Source organism: Saccopteryx bilineata, chromosome 3 (assembly GCF_036850765.1).
Source record: "Saccopteryx bilineata isolate mSacBil1 chromosome 3, mSacBil1_pri_phased_curated, whole genome shotgun sequence".
NCBI classification, from domain to species: domain Eukaryota; kingdom Metazoa; phylum Chordata; class Mammalia; order Chiroptera; family Emballonuridae; genus Saccopteryx; species Saccopteryx bilineata.
The window spans coordinates 12615355-12631020 of NC_089492.1; the positions used below are offsets into that span (position 1 = coordinate 12615355).

The 15666-nt window shown below is 42.5% G+C and overlaps 1 protein-coding gene across 1 annotated transcript in view; it reads left to right on the forward strand.

Annotated features, from left to right (window-relative positions):
* WASHC5 (WASH complex subunit 5) overlaps positions 1-15666 on the forward strand; it is a 64093-nt gene that overhangs the window by 35646 nt on the left and 12781 nt on the right. The window contains exons 16-23 of the mRNA XM_066265679.1: positions 662-802; positions 1827-1907; positions 5701-5802; positions 8276-8455; positions 9970-10094; positions 12337-12499; positions 13104-13206; positions 13295-13374. Coding sequence (XP_066121776.1) covers positions 662-802; positions 1827-1907; positions 5701-5802; positions 8276-8455; positions 9970-10094; positions 12337-12499; positions 13104-13206; positions 13295-13374 — 975 coding nt within the window. The remainder of the gene's footprint in view (positions 1-661; positions 803-1826; positions 1908-5700; positions 5803-8275; positions 8456-9969; positions 10095-12336; positions 12500-13103; positions 13207-13294; positions 13375-15666) is intronic.

Here is a 15666-nt window from a genome sequence, read left to right on the forward strand (position 1 = left end):
GAGCTGGCTCCGGATCTCCCGTATCCTAGGCCGAACTTCATGTTTTTAGGAGAATAAGACATTACGGTGCCACATGCAACAACACAGGCCTGGACTCAGAACTTGCCTGCGTCATGTCCTAGCTGAGCACTGTCCGCCCAGGTTGCTTAACATCTCTGAACCTCAATATTTTGAAAGTCTGTGATGGTACAGCACAGGGGATATAGTCAGTGATATGTAATAACTGAATGTGCCAGGTGGGGACTAGAATTATCAGGGGGACCACCGTGGGAGTTACTAGATATCTATGCGTCCACCTGAAACTAGTGTAATAATGAATGTCAACTGTAGTTGGTAAATAATAATTAGTTAATTAAAAGAATCCGCCTGCCTATGATAAATAAATAAATAAGTAGAAGTCTGTGATGTGGAAAAGACCCCTTGTTCTGCGGCAGTTCTCTGAGGACTCACTTGAATCCTGTCAGCAGTTCGTGTTGCGGGGACGCCGCCCCCTGCCCGAGAGGGTTGTTGAACGAGCTCTTTCAAGTCCCTCAGCATCCCTTCCTGTTGACAGCTGGCTTTGGACACACGGGTACCCTTCTTCCTGTCATCCTAGCCTCTGTCGGCTAAGACAAAAATAAAAGTTGTTAAACTGTTTTTTGTCTTTTTCCTTCCCTTAAAGGTTTTGCAGATCATTCCAGAAAGCATGTTTACTTCCCTTCTAAAGATCATAAAGCTTCAGACCCACGACATCATTGAAGTGCCTACCCGCCTGGACAAGGACAAGCTGAGGGACTATGCCCAGCTGGGCCCACGATATGAGGTGGCTTGTCCCTTTGGCTCATGCCTTTTGATATTTAAAACTGAAACCGTGCAGTATCACAGGTCTGTGTCACTGGCTGTATCCCCGGGACCGCCAGCCCAACTCTGGTCTACCCTCAGTGATAACTACGTTTGCTAGTTTAGTGCAGTCATACCGTTATTGGTTGCATTGTCCTGGGGTCGGTTAAGGCCTTGCCTGTCTGAGTATTGTCAGAGGAAGTGGAGACCTGCTCGTCCCTTCGCTCTTGAACAGTCCTGGGGAGGCCAGCCTTATTCTGCTTGGGCTGGATTGCCGAGACCTTTCCCATTCTGGTTTCTGCTTTGTACAGCAGACCAGTGGCTCAGAGTAACCTGTGGTCCATTAACCATTTCCTATAGCCAGACTTTAAAGTCCTCTCAGGGGCTAAGCAGCCTCAGAGGTCATTATTCCCCAAAACCTCTGCTTTTCTTTCTCCCTAAACTTGCAGACATGAGGACTGAAATCTAGTGGAGACTTATTTGTGATGTCCAGTGTTCTCACATTTCACCCCAGTACCCATTTCACCCCCTTTGACACAGCACCAAGAATTATATCGGGAATTTAGATTTTTCAAGCATAGGATTTTCACATTTATTCTAACTCAAATATAGCATCTGTCTACCTCATCAGTGTCTCCTGGTGTTCCTTGAAAAACACATAAGGAGAAGAGTCTCAAAGAGCCCTTTCTACTTGGAAGGGACCATCCACATCATTGAGGCCTGCCCTCATTTTTTTGCAAAAAAACTGAGGCCCAAAGAAAGAAAAGCGATTGGTCAAAGTTTAAAGAACTATTTAATGTCTTCTGACTCAGTTTCCCAAGTTGCCTTGCAGTGGTCTCTCAGGGACACCACAAAGCCACATGTCTGACCACGTCATGTGTACACAGGGGTCCTACAGCTACCCGCTCGTTCCTGTTGTCTTTGCCCCTTCCGGGACCGTTAGCCAATGATTGGAGCTTCCCCTGCCATTGAGGAGTACTTCACTAACCCCTTTTCCTTTGCTAAAGGTTGCCAAGCTGACGCACGCGATTTCCATTTTTACTGAAGGCATCTTAATGATGAAAACGACTCTGGTTGGCATCATCAAGGTAACAGCTTTGATGCTTGTGTCCATGGCCTCGAGTGAGACTCTTAGTTTGAATGGTTGTGGTCTTTATCCCTCCGAGAACTGGGAGAGACTTGATCATCTTGTGTCCCTACTGTTTCACATTCACTTTGTGAGCTTAATATTACTCCCGTATTGGTGGAGGAAGAGAGAGCATTATAATCCTATTCTTCATAATATCCCGAGTTATTTAGATCTAAGACAAATCTATTGTGTTGAATTTTTATAACAAAGAAAAATGGCTCAATGCCCTTAGACAAAATAGCTGGCTGGACCTCTCCCTCTTTCTGCCATTCTTTTTCCTTTTCATTATTTTTTTATGGCACCCCAGTGCAGAGAGCGGGGACAAGTGTATGTCACTGTTATTGTCAGGTCATTGTCATCACTGATGCGTGTGAGCTCCTCTCTTCTCTTACTTTTTCTTATTTCCCTGCTAGCCATGCCCATCTCCCACAGCACCCACTCTTCATGTGTGATTTCTGGCCCTGAATATGCAAGTGTCCTCATTTTTAGCACGTGGTGTTATTTTACGTGTGCCTGTGTTTTTGATTTCCCTGAATGATTGTGCTCTGTGTGTCCTTCTTCAGCTTTTCTCACTAGGTATTGCTTTTGAAACATATTCATGTTGCTATGGGCCACGTAGTCAGTTACTTCTTACGACTGTATAGAATCTCACCGTTTACTTAACCATTGCCCTAGGGACAGACACCTGTGTTGCCCAATATCTCACCTGTGCTCTCCTTTATCATAAATAGTGTCAAGATGAGCACCTTCCATGTGCTCGCTGCAGACTGGACACGAATTTCTGAAATCTACATCCCCATAATGGGTCACTGGGTCATAGGGCACATTATACTTAGCTTGTCTCACTACCACCAGGTTGCCCTCGTAAATGACCACTTCCTGTGTATCTACCCATATTTTTCCTGGTCATTTTCTACTTTCTAAGTTTTGCTCTCCTAAGGAATATGACGTCGGTCTCACTGCTGTTTAATTTACAGTCCTGTGATTAGTGATGTACCCATTCACATGGCTCGTGTTGATTGTATTTACTTCTCCATTTATCTGCTATCAGTAGAATCTGAACATTTCTGATTTTAAAAAATATATAAAGCTATTGATATGCCAGATTAACAATTATGTTAATAAGATCCAAGAAAATATAGAACATGAACCAAAATAGATGGGAAACTTTAGTGTCTGTTTTCTGAAAGTACTTTAAAAGAAATACTATTTACCCCTGGAATATTAATAGAATCCATTAAACATGCTTTATTTAGCCCAATGCCAGTTTAATTCAGTTGATACGCAGAAATTATACATGGGTATTGTCACTTCTGACTAATCCATAGTGATAAAGCCTCAGACGAGAGTAAGCATCTTATATGCAAAGCGACCCTTATAAGAAGGATATGGTAAAACCTAACAATTAGCAATAATTACCAAAGGAAAGACTGTTTAAGAAAAATGTAAATCCTTTGCCACTCACTTCCAGATAATAAGAGCAGAGAGGGTACCACACGGGCCCCATCCCGCCCGGGAGACTGCCTTTGCCAGTCTGACAGCTCAGGGCTCTTAGCATCTTTTTTCTTTTTTTTTTTTTTTTCCTTCATTTTTCCAAAGCTGGAAACGGGGAGGCAGTCAGACAGACTCTGGCATGCACCCGACCAGGATCCACCCGGCATGCCCACCAGGGGGCAATGCTTTGCCCCTCTGGGGCGTCGCTCTGTTGCGTCCAGAGCCACTCTAGCGCCTGAGGAACAGGCCACAGAGCCATCCCCAGTGCCCGGGCCATCTTTGCTCCAGTGGAGCCTCGCTGCGGGAGGGGAAGAGAGGGAATCGAACCCGGGACTCCTGCACGCCAGGCCAACGCTCTACCGCTGAGCCAACCGGCCAGGGCCCCCTTAGCATCTTGAACCTCCCAGTGTGATGGATGTATTTCAAACACCTGTAAAAAGTGTAAGTTCACTTTAGTCAGTATGACTTAAAGCAAGTAAGATATACACAGAGGTATGTATTCATTATTAGAGGTAGCCGAAAAAATAGTAATAATCTAAGTATTTGTCAGCAAGAGATTGTACATCATGGTGCCCAGATGTCATGAACTGCTCACTGCTGCCCTTCAGAAAGAATGGCTACTAGGAGATTTCTAAAGTGAAAAAAGTAAATTGCAGAACTGTGTGTGTGTGTGTGTGTGTGTACACATTATCCCATTTAGTTTTTGAAATTATATATGTATATAAGGATAAATATTTATGTATGTAAATGAACAAAGAAATTCTGGAGGATCCATATGACAGTGGTTAACCGTTGCTAAATTGAGGCAGGGGATAGAAATGTGAGAAAGGGGGTGTGTGAGGGGAGCTTCCTCTTTGCTGTGAACACCCCATAGATTAGCAGAAGTCTAGGAAAAATCGGAAAGTCCATTGGAGACCTTTAGATTCATGAAAACATTGAACTCTTTTTCGTTAAATCTGTTCATATAAGGAATATTTCTTTGAAAACTTCATGTTACTTCTTTGATTTTATTCTCATTGATTGTATTTATTTTTAATTTACCTCTTTATTATAAAATAGAGCGTAGACGATAAAAGCTTTTTATTGAAACAGTTTTTATCAAAACAATTTTTATCGAAACAATTATGTAGCTTTTATGGGTTATTTAAGGTAAATATCATTCTTTTTCATCAGTACTCAAGTCAAGAGACATAATTTAGCCAAATCCTCTTCCTCATGTGCCCTGATCCCATGTCAGTCTCTCTGTTTATAGTTTCATCATCCAAAAGTAAGTCTCTCTGCACGTTAGTTTATACTTGCCCATTTTTAAAATGGGCATATGTCATGTCTTTTAATCTGTAGATGTCTTTATCCTTCTCCTTCTTACGATTCATCTGTTGAAGAACCCAAGCCTTTGACCTGGAGTTTCTCCCCGGCCTGGATTTTGCTGAGTGCATGACTATGATGTCATTCATTCAACATGTTTTTCTGGATTTCATCATTTCTGCAACTTTGATTGCATTTATCTTCCTTGAAGTGTAGATATGATCAAACGCAGGTGGAACCCATCAATTCCATCAATTCCCTTTATGACTTTTTGAAATACTATCTTTTTTTTTTTTACCAATTTTAAAAAGAGCCAAGTTCCCAGGAGTTGAAAGGAGTGCCTTAGCGCTGTTTGATGTTTTCTGGATCTGATAAGAGAGACCATCTTTTGTGAAGTGACAAAAGCTTTCTCATTACAGAAAAAAGAATCAACAAAATCAGCTTAGATAACAGATTAGCTCTGATATTTTATCTCCCTAATTATAAACACTATTCCAAGAGGGCTGATGGAAAAGAGGATTGTCAAATCTGCAGAGCCAAAACCAGAATCTGCCCACATGGCTACGGATGCCCTGAGGTGACATCTAGAGGAAAGACACGCTCCACTCCAGTGCAGGCCTCCGTCTCACCCCTCCTGGGGATGTGGACCTCTTTTACTTTTAATGAAGTGATTAAAATGTGGGGCAACTTAAGACTTCCCATACCCACCATCTTCAAAACATGTAACATTATCCTCACGCGTTTTGCTGAGATAAACCAAGTCCTAAAGAGGTGACGGGCTTGCTGATCCCGTCCCGGCTGCCGCAGATCGCAGAGGGCAGGAGAGGACAACAGCCCCAGCCCGGTGGAAAGTGGCGGAATGCTCCCCTGTGGGTGCTGGACACCCCTTCCCCAGAGGCCTCAGGACAGGGCTCTTCCTCACCGCCATTGATTCCCCTTTGATTTGCACCCAGGTGGACCCCAAACAGCTGCTGGAAGACGGAATAAGGAAGGAGCTCGTCAAACGGGTCGCTTTCGCTCTTCATAGGGGATTGATCTTCAACCCTCGAGCCAAGGTACCAGAGGACCGAAATGAATGTCCTTTCTCTTTCTGTCTGTTCAGTTTGAGAAAATGCACCATTTTTAACAAGATCTTTCCTCCAACATATATCTAATATATGGCTTTCAGTACAATTAACAGATGTACTTTTTGATCCTATATTGTAATCTGTTCATATTTTAAGAAAATCCTTTTTAAAATTAGTACTTTTTTCCTTCACCTGTTGATCCCATAATTTAAGAATTGAAACTGATGTTTGTAATTCAGAGTTACTTCTTGTGGTTAAAAGAATTTGTTGACCCTAAATCAGACAGGAACTACAAAAGCTGTGTTTTTATTTTGTTTAATATGTTAAGGTATATGGTGTTTTGGTTTTTTGTTTTACGGACTTCTATCCCTTCTCTATCTCCCGCCCTACTCCTCATAGTGCTTCCTGAAATCACCAAGAAACTAAGCTATTTGGGCCCAAATGTTTCTCTAGGGCAGTGTTTTTCAACCAGTGTGCCGCGGCACACTAGTGTGCCGTGAGACATAGTCAGGTGTGCTGTGGGGAAGTTAAACATGAGCCCCAAACTACAGCCCACGGAGGCTATTTATCCAGCCCGCTGCCAGCCTCCTCCATCCGAACATAAACATTCCCCTCACAATCCCTTCAGCTATCAGCGACAGGAAGAGTGGAGGCATAGGGAATGCTCACTGACCAATCACCTTCTAGGATTCATCCCGACCACTAACGATGAACCAATAGTAGGCCGCCTCTCATTCACATGCAGGAAGGTCCCCGCTCGGGCTACCGCGCACTTGTCATTGTGTGGCCGCGGCGAGTAGTTGAAGCTGCTACTCCTCCCCATGGTCCCAATTTCGAATCCTGGTCAGGACTGGAGGTAAATGTTGCCACCACTAGATGAAGTCTCAGCCTCAGCTGGTTATGTCTATCCTGATGGTGTATATAGATATTTGACCTTTTTCTTTTTAAAAGAGGCCCCCGCAGAGGGTGATATACAATGCATCACAATGCACCACAATGTTATCTATATTGTATATGGCCTCCTGAAGGGTCATCTTCTTAAAGAGCTCAAATCTCTATATACACCATCAAAACAGACAGAACCAAGGCCCCTGCACCCAGCTGACCATGGGATTTGAACCCACAACCTCAGGGAGAACTCTAGTATTTATCAGAATCCTTACCTAGAAAGCAAACTTCTCAATCTGACAGTAGAGATGCTCTGAGGACTTATGATGTTACACAAGTACCCAACATTTTCTAAAATTGATTTTGTCCAGTCTCTATGTAGAGAGAGTATTTGCCAAATTAATTTGAACCCACAACCTTGATGAAAGCTCAAGTATCTATTAGCAGGACTGTATATATGAGGGGATACATGGGACTGTATATATGAGGAGATACATGGGATTGTATATGAGGGGTTACATGGGACTGTATATATGAGGTTACATGGGACTGTATATATGAGGGGATACATGGGATTGTATATATGAGGGGATACATGGGACTGTATATATGAGGGGTTACATGGGACTGTATATATGAGGGGATACATGGGACTGTATATATGAGGGGTTACATGGGACTGTATATATGAGGGGATACATGGGACTGTATATATGAGGGGATACATGGGATTGTATATATGAGGGGATACATGGGACTGTATATATGAGGTTACATGGGACTGTATATATGAGGGGATACATGGGACTGTATATATGAGGGGTTACATGGGACTGTATATATGAGGGGATACATGGGACTGTATATATGAGGGGATACATGGGATTGTATATATGAGGGGATACATGGGACTGTATATATGAGGTTACATGGGACTGTATATATGAGGTTACATGGGACTGTATATGAGGGATGTTACGTGGGACTGTATATATGAGGGATGTTACATGGGACTGTATATATGAGGAGGTTATCCTTTTTTACTTAACTTTTTTTTAATAAATATAATTTATTTAAACTTTAAATAAATTCTAACAGTTAGAGTGTCTTTTTGTGTCATTTTGGTAGGTGGTGTGCCCCAGGATTTTGTAAATGTAAAAAATGTGCCACGGCTCAAAAAAGGTTGAAAATCACTGCTCTAGGGTCAGGAATATGGTAATTTTTCTCAGAAAAAAATTTAGGCCTGAAATTTATCTATAGGGTACTTTTCATCTCAGTAAATTCAATTTAAAATAGTTAAAGTATTTAAGATAGATATATTCATCAAATGACATAGATAAATCAGCATTCACTTTTTGTGTGAGGCTTCCTTCCCGAAGGAATGAAATCAATCTTTTGCCGAATTTCAGACATCAGTTATCAGTCATCCTAGATGGGCAGGAAATAGGTATTTCCACAGCTAGCTAGTACTATCATCATGGTCTCTTAGGTTATCAGTTAAAGTCTAATGTAGATATTAGTGATTGGCAGTCTACTGCAGTGTAACAGAATTTATGTTTCCCTGTTTGCACAGCCAAGTGAACTGATGCCTAAGCTGAAAGAGTTGGGAGCTACCATGGATGGATTTCACCGTTCTTTTGAATACATACAGGACTACGTCAACATCTATGCTTTGAAGATTTGGCAGGAAGAAGTATCTCGTATTATAAATTATAATGTGGAGCAGGAGTGTAATAACTTCTTAAGAACAAAGGTATCTAAGTGCATTTTTAAGTTCTTGACTAGATTTGTTATTTCTGACTTTTAAACTACATACCCCAGACTTCAGAAATGCCAGCGAGAAAGTTTGTTTAAGCGGTTACTAAAAATCAGTAAGCACTAGAAAGTCACGAATACCTTTGGTGTACCATGAGGAGGAGCTGTGAAGATTTCAGAAAAGTTTATATGACACCTAACCCCTAGGCATTCATTGTCCCAAGGAGAAACCAGATATGATTGTATGGCTACAGAATGCATCTGTTTGTTGTCATTGTTGTAACTCAAGTGATAGAGAGTTCAGAAGACTTAAGAGTCAGTTGGGTTTGATTGGAGGGTGTTCCTAAGAGCAGAATTGCTGGGTCATATGGTAATTCTGTGTGTAACTTATTGATGAACCCCCAAGCTGTTTCCCACAGTGTCTGCACCATGTTTATTTTCACCAGCAATATCTCAGGGTTCTAATTTCCTAATTTCTCCACACTCTCACCGCACTTGGTATTTTCCTTTAAAAAAAAAAAGAAGCCCTGGCCTGTTGGCTCAGTGGTAGAGCATCGGCCTAGCGTGCAGGAGTCCCGGGTTCGATTCCCGGCCAGGGCACACAGGAGAAGCACCCATCTGCTTCTCCACCCCTCCCCCTCTCCTTCCTCTCTGTCTCTCTCTTCCCCTCCCGCAGCCAAGGCTCCATTGGAGCAAAGTTGGCCCCGGCACTGAGGATGGCTCCATGGCCTCTGCCTCAGGCGCTAGAATGGCTCTGGTTGCAACAGAGCAACGCCCCAGATGGGCAGAGCATCGCCCCCTGGTGGGCATGCAGGGTGGATCCTGGTCGGGCGCATGCAGGAGTCTGTCTGACTGCCTCTCCTTTTCCAACTTCAGAAAAATACAAAAAAAAAAAAAAAAAAAAAAAGGATGTACCCATCCTAATAGGTGTGAAGTGGTATTTCATAGTGGCTTTGATTTGCATTGTCCTAATGACTAGTAATGTTGAACGTCTTTCCCTGTGCTCTTCTCCATTTCTGTATCTTCCCCAGAGAAATATCTACTAAGTCCTTGCCCTACTTTTTAACTGGGTTATTTGAGCATCAGATTCTTAGGTAGCACAGCTGAGAAGTTAGATTTTAGTCAGTAGTTAACAAGGGTCCACTCTGTATGCTTTTAATTAGGAAATTAATGATTCAGGTGTTGAAAGGTTAAGTATCTTCCAACCTTATGATAATTTGGATTTTTACTATTACACTGATACACATTATCTTATGAGCCAAAAAGCCAGAATTTCTTTTGTCTCTTCTTATCCTCATTCATCTTACTCTTCCATAAATGTTTCTTTTTTAATAAATGTTTTTATTTGGCATTTTAGAATGACTATTGATACAGTTTTAAAAGTTCCCTATTTGAAACCAAGGAGCATTCACTGTCACTCTTTATATGACATTATCCTTGTAAAACTACGTGGGAAAAGCATCACTAGGTTACTTTGTCAAAGATATCCTAAATATTTGTTATTTCTCCTAGATTCAAGACTGGCAAAGTATGTACCAGTCCACTCATATTCCGATACCAAAGTTTACCCCTGTGGATGAGTCTGTCACATTTATTGGTCGGCTCTGCAGAGAAATCTTGCGGATCACAGACCCAAAGTAGGTGCATCTGAATTCCCCTGGGACACAAACACCACGGACAATCAAAGTCTAAACGCACATTGCACGTGCTCAGGTCCCGCCTGTTCCGGCCATGGCTGGATCCCTTCCGCTGGGTGGATTGAAGTGCACTTTTTGAGCCTGCTTATTTTCCTCAGTGTGACTGAGGTGACCTCAGTCCAAAGAAGTACAGATTGAAGCACCCCAAGTCCTGTCGGCCACCTTCAGTCTTTCCTCTTGCTCTCCAGTGAACATGCTACTTGCTTGGATCTGTGCACATCCAACATACCAAATTTTTTTAAAAATTTAAAGTCGCTCATCTGTATCCAGTAACCTTGACATGCTTCCCCATTCTAGTCTCTGGGTCTTGCACTTGTCAGTGTGTACCCTGACCCTTTAAGACTACCTCGTTTCCTAGCCCAACACCCCAGCCCCTTCGATAGTAAGAACTAACATTTGGTTGAGCGTGTATCTTGTGCTCTCTTCCCAGAACACAACCACATTCTTTCATTTACTCATTACAAGAATCTTATGAGGTCAACATTATTCTTTCCATTTGAAAGATGCAGTAACTGAGGCAAGAGAAGCAAAATCACTTGCCCAGGATCACAGAGTTAAGGAATGGTGGACCCCGAATAAACATCAGGCCCTCTGACTCTGGAGCCCAGCTCTGAGGTCCTATGGCTTCAAAGGCAGACTCCATAGCTTTGCAGGCAGTGAGTTACAGTGTATGTGTAGTCACAAAAATCTCATAGGCTCAAAACTGCCCTTGACAATATGTAAACTTCTTCCCAAAATCCCGGCGGAAATGAGTTTTGTCTAAAGGAGTAATTGATCCAAAATGTTTTGTAGCTCCTCCTTTCTTGGTGCCCATGAGTTAATCACTGAATCCTTCTGGAAAACCCCCCACCTAATGCCATGCTAATACTTGCAGAAAGGATCAGGCATGACTGGGGATTTTGTGTCATATATCAATTTCCTCCTCAGTGTTGACAGCCTCCTAAGAGATGCATTCAAAGTACCGGACCTGGACAATGGAAGGACACCGAGCCTGAAAGAAGTCATAATGTGCTTCTGGAACTCATCTTGTTCTCCTAATTTACTTCCAATGAAGTCTCCCTACCTCTGAGGCTCTTTTAACTCCCTCCCAAATCCCATTTCAGCGATGTTACACACTGGGTCTTAGAATAGGAGCCGGGTCATCTGTGCAATTTGTGCAGTTGCAGAGGCTGGGACTCTGTGCCAGACCTACTGAATCAGACTCTCCAGTGGATTGGCCACCTGTTTTATAATATATTGTTCCAGTGATTTAAGGTTTCTACCCCAACATCAGAGAACCATTAAAATGGTAGCTAAGGCCTGACCTGTGGTGGCATAGTGGGATAAAGCATCGACCCGGAACACTGAGGTTGCCGGTTCGAAACCTTGGGCTTGCCTGGTCAAGGCATATATGGGAGTTGATAATTCCTGCTCCTCCCCCTTCTCTCTCTCTCTCCCCTCTAAAAATCAATAAAAAAAAATTAAAAATGGTGGCTAAGCATGTGGTGTTGGAATCAGGCCTCTCTAAGCCTTGGGTAGCTCACCTGTAAACTGAGTGTCAAATGGCTTGTATTTCACAGAGCTATTATGAGGAAGGAAAAGGATAGCACTCAGAAGACACTTAGCCCAGCACCTGCCACCTAAGAAGTGTCTGTAAATACTGTTGGCTGTTGTCATCATCGTCACACTCCTGAGTCTAAAAGGAATCATTAGTTGATGACCAAAACTGGGAGGAGAAAGGAAGTGGCTTTGTCATCATACTCTCAAATGTTAGGGCACTAGGATTCAAAGTTTCTCTCTTACCAGAATGGAAATGACATCTGACTATCTTGACCACAGTCTCTGGAAATTTACATGGAGAGAGACGCCTGCACTCTAACATCCTCCAGCCTGACGCCCAGCTCCAACCTTGTCCTCTTGACATGACTCTAAACAATAGCTCAACTCAATAGAAATGAGTCAGTTAAACCAGTGACATAGCACAGGGCAGGGAAAGATGTTGTAACTGAGTTTTACCTTCCTGGTCAATCAGGCGTCACTGTGAAAATATCTTCTTGGGAGCCTAGAAACAGAGGTTATTCAACACAGATCGTGTCAAGGTTGCTATTCATGTCTGATGCCCTAAATCCTGTTGAGCCCCACATCTCTTAAGGATGACTCTTCCGCGGCTTTCGGTGTGAGGTGTGTTTTGTTTTTGTTTTAGAGTGACATGTTACATTGACCAGCTGAACACTTGGTATGATATGAAAACTCATCAAGAAGTGACCAGCAGCCGCCTCTTCGCAGAAATCCAGACCACGTTGGGAACTTTCGGGCTGAACGGGCTCGACAGGCTTCTGTGCTTTATGATAGTAAAGGAGTTACAGGTGAGCCTCCTGGCTTCCGTGCATGTTTTCTGCTAGCCTGGGAGAGGAGACAGTAGATCATTTGAGTTTTCTTTCATTCTTTCCCATACTGAGATGTGTATGTAAGAACAAGAATCAACTAGAATTTCTTGGCCAGCAGAGTATTTTTATGTTTAGATTTGTGTGAGTTTCATCTTGGGAAGATAAGACAATTTTTCTGTTTAAAGCCAGCAAGTATGTCCTCCTTCAAAGGGGATGTTTCTAATTGGAACCAGAAGTTGCTGCTTCCTATCCCCCTAGGCAGTGGTCGGCAAACTCATCAGTCAGCAGAGCCAAATATCAACAGTACAATGATTGAAATTTCTTTTGAGAGCCAAGTTTTTTAAACTTAAACTATATAGGTAGGTACATTCCCTATCGAGGTAGCGCCCGCATGTGGTATTTTGTGGAAGAGCCACACTCAAGGGGCCAAAGAGCCGCCTGTGGTTCGCGAGCTGCAGTTTGCCGACGAGGGCAGTGTGCTGTGATTAGGCCGGTCTTTCTATGTTGTGCCTATGTTTAGTGAACTGGAGTGCTTGCCCATTTAATTCATTGTGTTTTGTTCTTTGATTTTGACTTCTTCTAGAATTTCCTCAGTATGTTTCAGAAAATTATCATGAGGGACAAAACGGTTCAGGATACTTTGAAATCCCTCATGAGTGCTGTCAGCCCCCTCAAAGGCATTGTGGGTAAGTGTTCTGAAACTAGCCGGAAGTGGAGATAACGCTGTAACCTTTCCAAATTCACTAAACAGAAAATTATATTTTAACCTTTCAGCAAATTCGAATAAAATTTATTTTTCCGCCATTGCCAAAACACAGAAGATTTGGACAGCTTACCTCGAGGCCATAATGAAGGTACGTTGTAGAGGAAAGGGTGATAATCAATGCTATTGATACATTTCTTAAATTACTCATTTCTTATAACGCTGTTGCCCGAAGAAAAACACTTGCTTTTCTTTTTTATTTGTCCTTTTTCTTCTTTATTTTGTCATTAAAACATGAAATACAATACTTCAGTTTGTCATTGTTTCTATAATTCATTTGTTTCTTTGTCTTCCTCTCTGGGGCTGTTCTTGGCTATGCTTTTTATTGGCCTCTTGTTTTCCTTTTGTTCAGGGAATGTGTTTCTCTTTGAAATGCCTTTGGCAGGAGGTGCCTTCACACAGGAAATGGAAAATGTCCTCCCTCGGTGATAATCCGTCCTCACAAAGCACGTTCCTTCAGTGATCTGTCCATCTACAGACCATCTGTCTCTCTCCCCTCTGTGTTCACATCGGTATTAAGAGCCAGGCTCTCTGGGGCATGACTTGTCCTTACACCATAGACATAACCCTGTGTCTTTGGAAATGAACAAGAAAGTGAAATGAGAGATGAATCTGCTGGATGGGAATCAACTTATTGTAGAACCCGCTCCTGTGCTCTCACCCTTGACGATGACAGTGGCTCCCAAGGGCCCTCTGACTCTTCTGTGTGTCCTGCTCTTATCACTCGATGTCCTAAGACATCCGACAGCCCTTTGTTGAGCACTTGTTATGTACAAAGCACTGTCAGTTGTTGGGTGACACACAAAGGAATCACTACCTGTCTCCTCAGAAAATCTACTAACCATCTCCTAGATTTCCTGGTGGGAAACTGATTCATGGGTCAAGTATCACATAGCAAAGGAAAAGTCTAGAATGCCTTAGGAACAAAAGTTCCGTTCCCTTGTTCCCAATTACAGAAGTTGCTCATTGAGGCAGGACTCATTGTTGATTGGCCAGATTCACAATGTATTTTCCATAATTTCAGTAAGTTGTTTATGGTTTTGTATGTGTGTATGCGTGTTTAATTTGGAAACGTCAATAATTTGGAAACATCAACAGAATAGGTAACACAGGAGCCTTTGGCTGTTAGGTAGGTGTCCTTCGTTACATAGCTCTGACATTCCCTCTCCAAGTGGTGTTCAGATACTGAGAGCCACTCAGGCCAAGTTTCTAATTGCTGCAAAACCTTCTGGGCAGACTGAGGTTGGACAGGCCTCACTCTTGTCTCTGTAGGAGGCTGGGGGAGATGACGGGTTCTTGGGTTCTTGGAAGAGGCTTGGAAGTTGTCGGCTTGGTTGCCAGGTGGTTCGGAGTCCAATGGCTATTCCAGACCGCAGTTCATTGTGATTGCTGGTAATTCAACAGTAGCCAAGTCAGTGGTCCAGATCTAAGGCCCCCCGAGGACAAATTTGTCATTTTGGAAATACTCTGTGCTTTTCAATAGTAACAGTAGCCACTAGCCACGGGTTGATACTGAATACTTGAAATGTGACTTAGGGGCCCAGGAACTGAACCTTTACTTTTTATATCATTGTATTCATTTTAAATAAATGGCCACATGTGGCTAGTAGCTGCTGTATTGGTCAGTGCAACACTAGGGAAATCATGGAGAAAGTGATAATCCAAACAGCTCGAAATAAGCAAATAGATGGGTAGAATGAGCTCCCTGGCGCCCTGGCCTCCAGCATTGTACGGAAGGCGTGGAGTGAGCACCACAGAGAGAGAGCGTCGGTCACGGGTATTCGGTGTGCTTTAAATAAGAACAAGTTATATTACACCGATGTTTTTCTGTTTCCATTTCTAGATTGATGCTTTTAAGGGACTCCTTGACGTAGAGTATCTAGAATTAAGTAAGGAAGTATATGAGCCAATTCAAGGTGGAGGTAGCCTGAGAGAACCCACTATTTTTGTGGCCTTGCCCTATTTTGATTTCTAAATGATAATGTCTTTTCTATTAAAAAAAGGTTTCTTACTTATAAACAACACTTTTTACATTGACTTTTATTTTCCTCACATAAGTAAAATGGTATTCTATTAAGACATTTGAGGTCACTTAACACTAACCATTACAAGCTCCATTTATCTAAATAATAACTTTTCTTTGTTCTTAGAGAACTATGCTCTTTTAATGTTTTCTCTGCTCCCAACAACTCGAGAAATATATCCGTTTGCACCTTATTGTTGCTGGCATTATAAAACAGCCTCCCCTCCAATTCCTCCTCTCCCCATGGCTAATCTTTTAGGGATACTTCTTCTAAAATGGAAAGTAAGAAGTGTATTGGCCCAGGAGAAGTGCACTGCTGTCTCTGTGCTGCTGACAGTGTGTGGGAGCAAGCTGAGATCT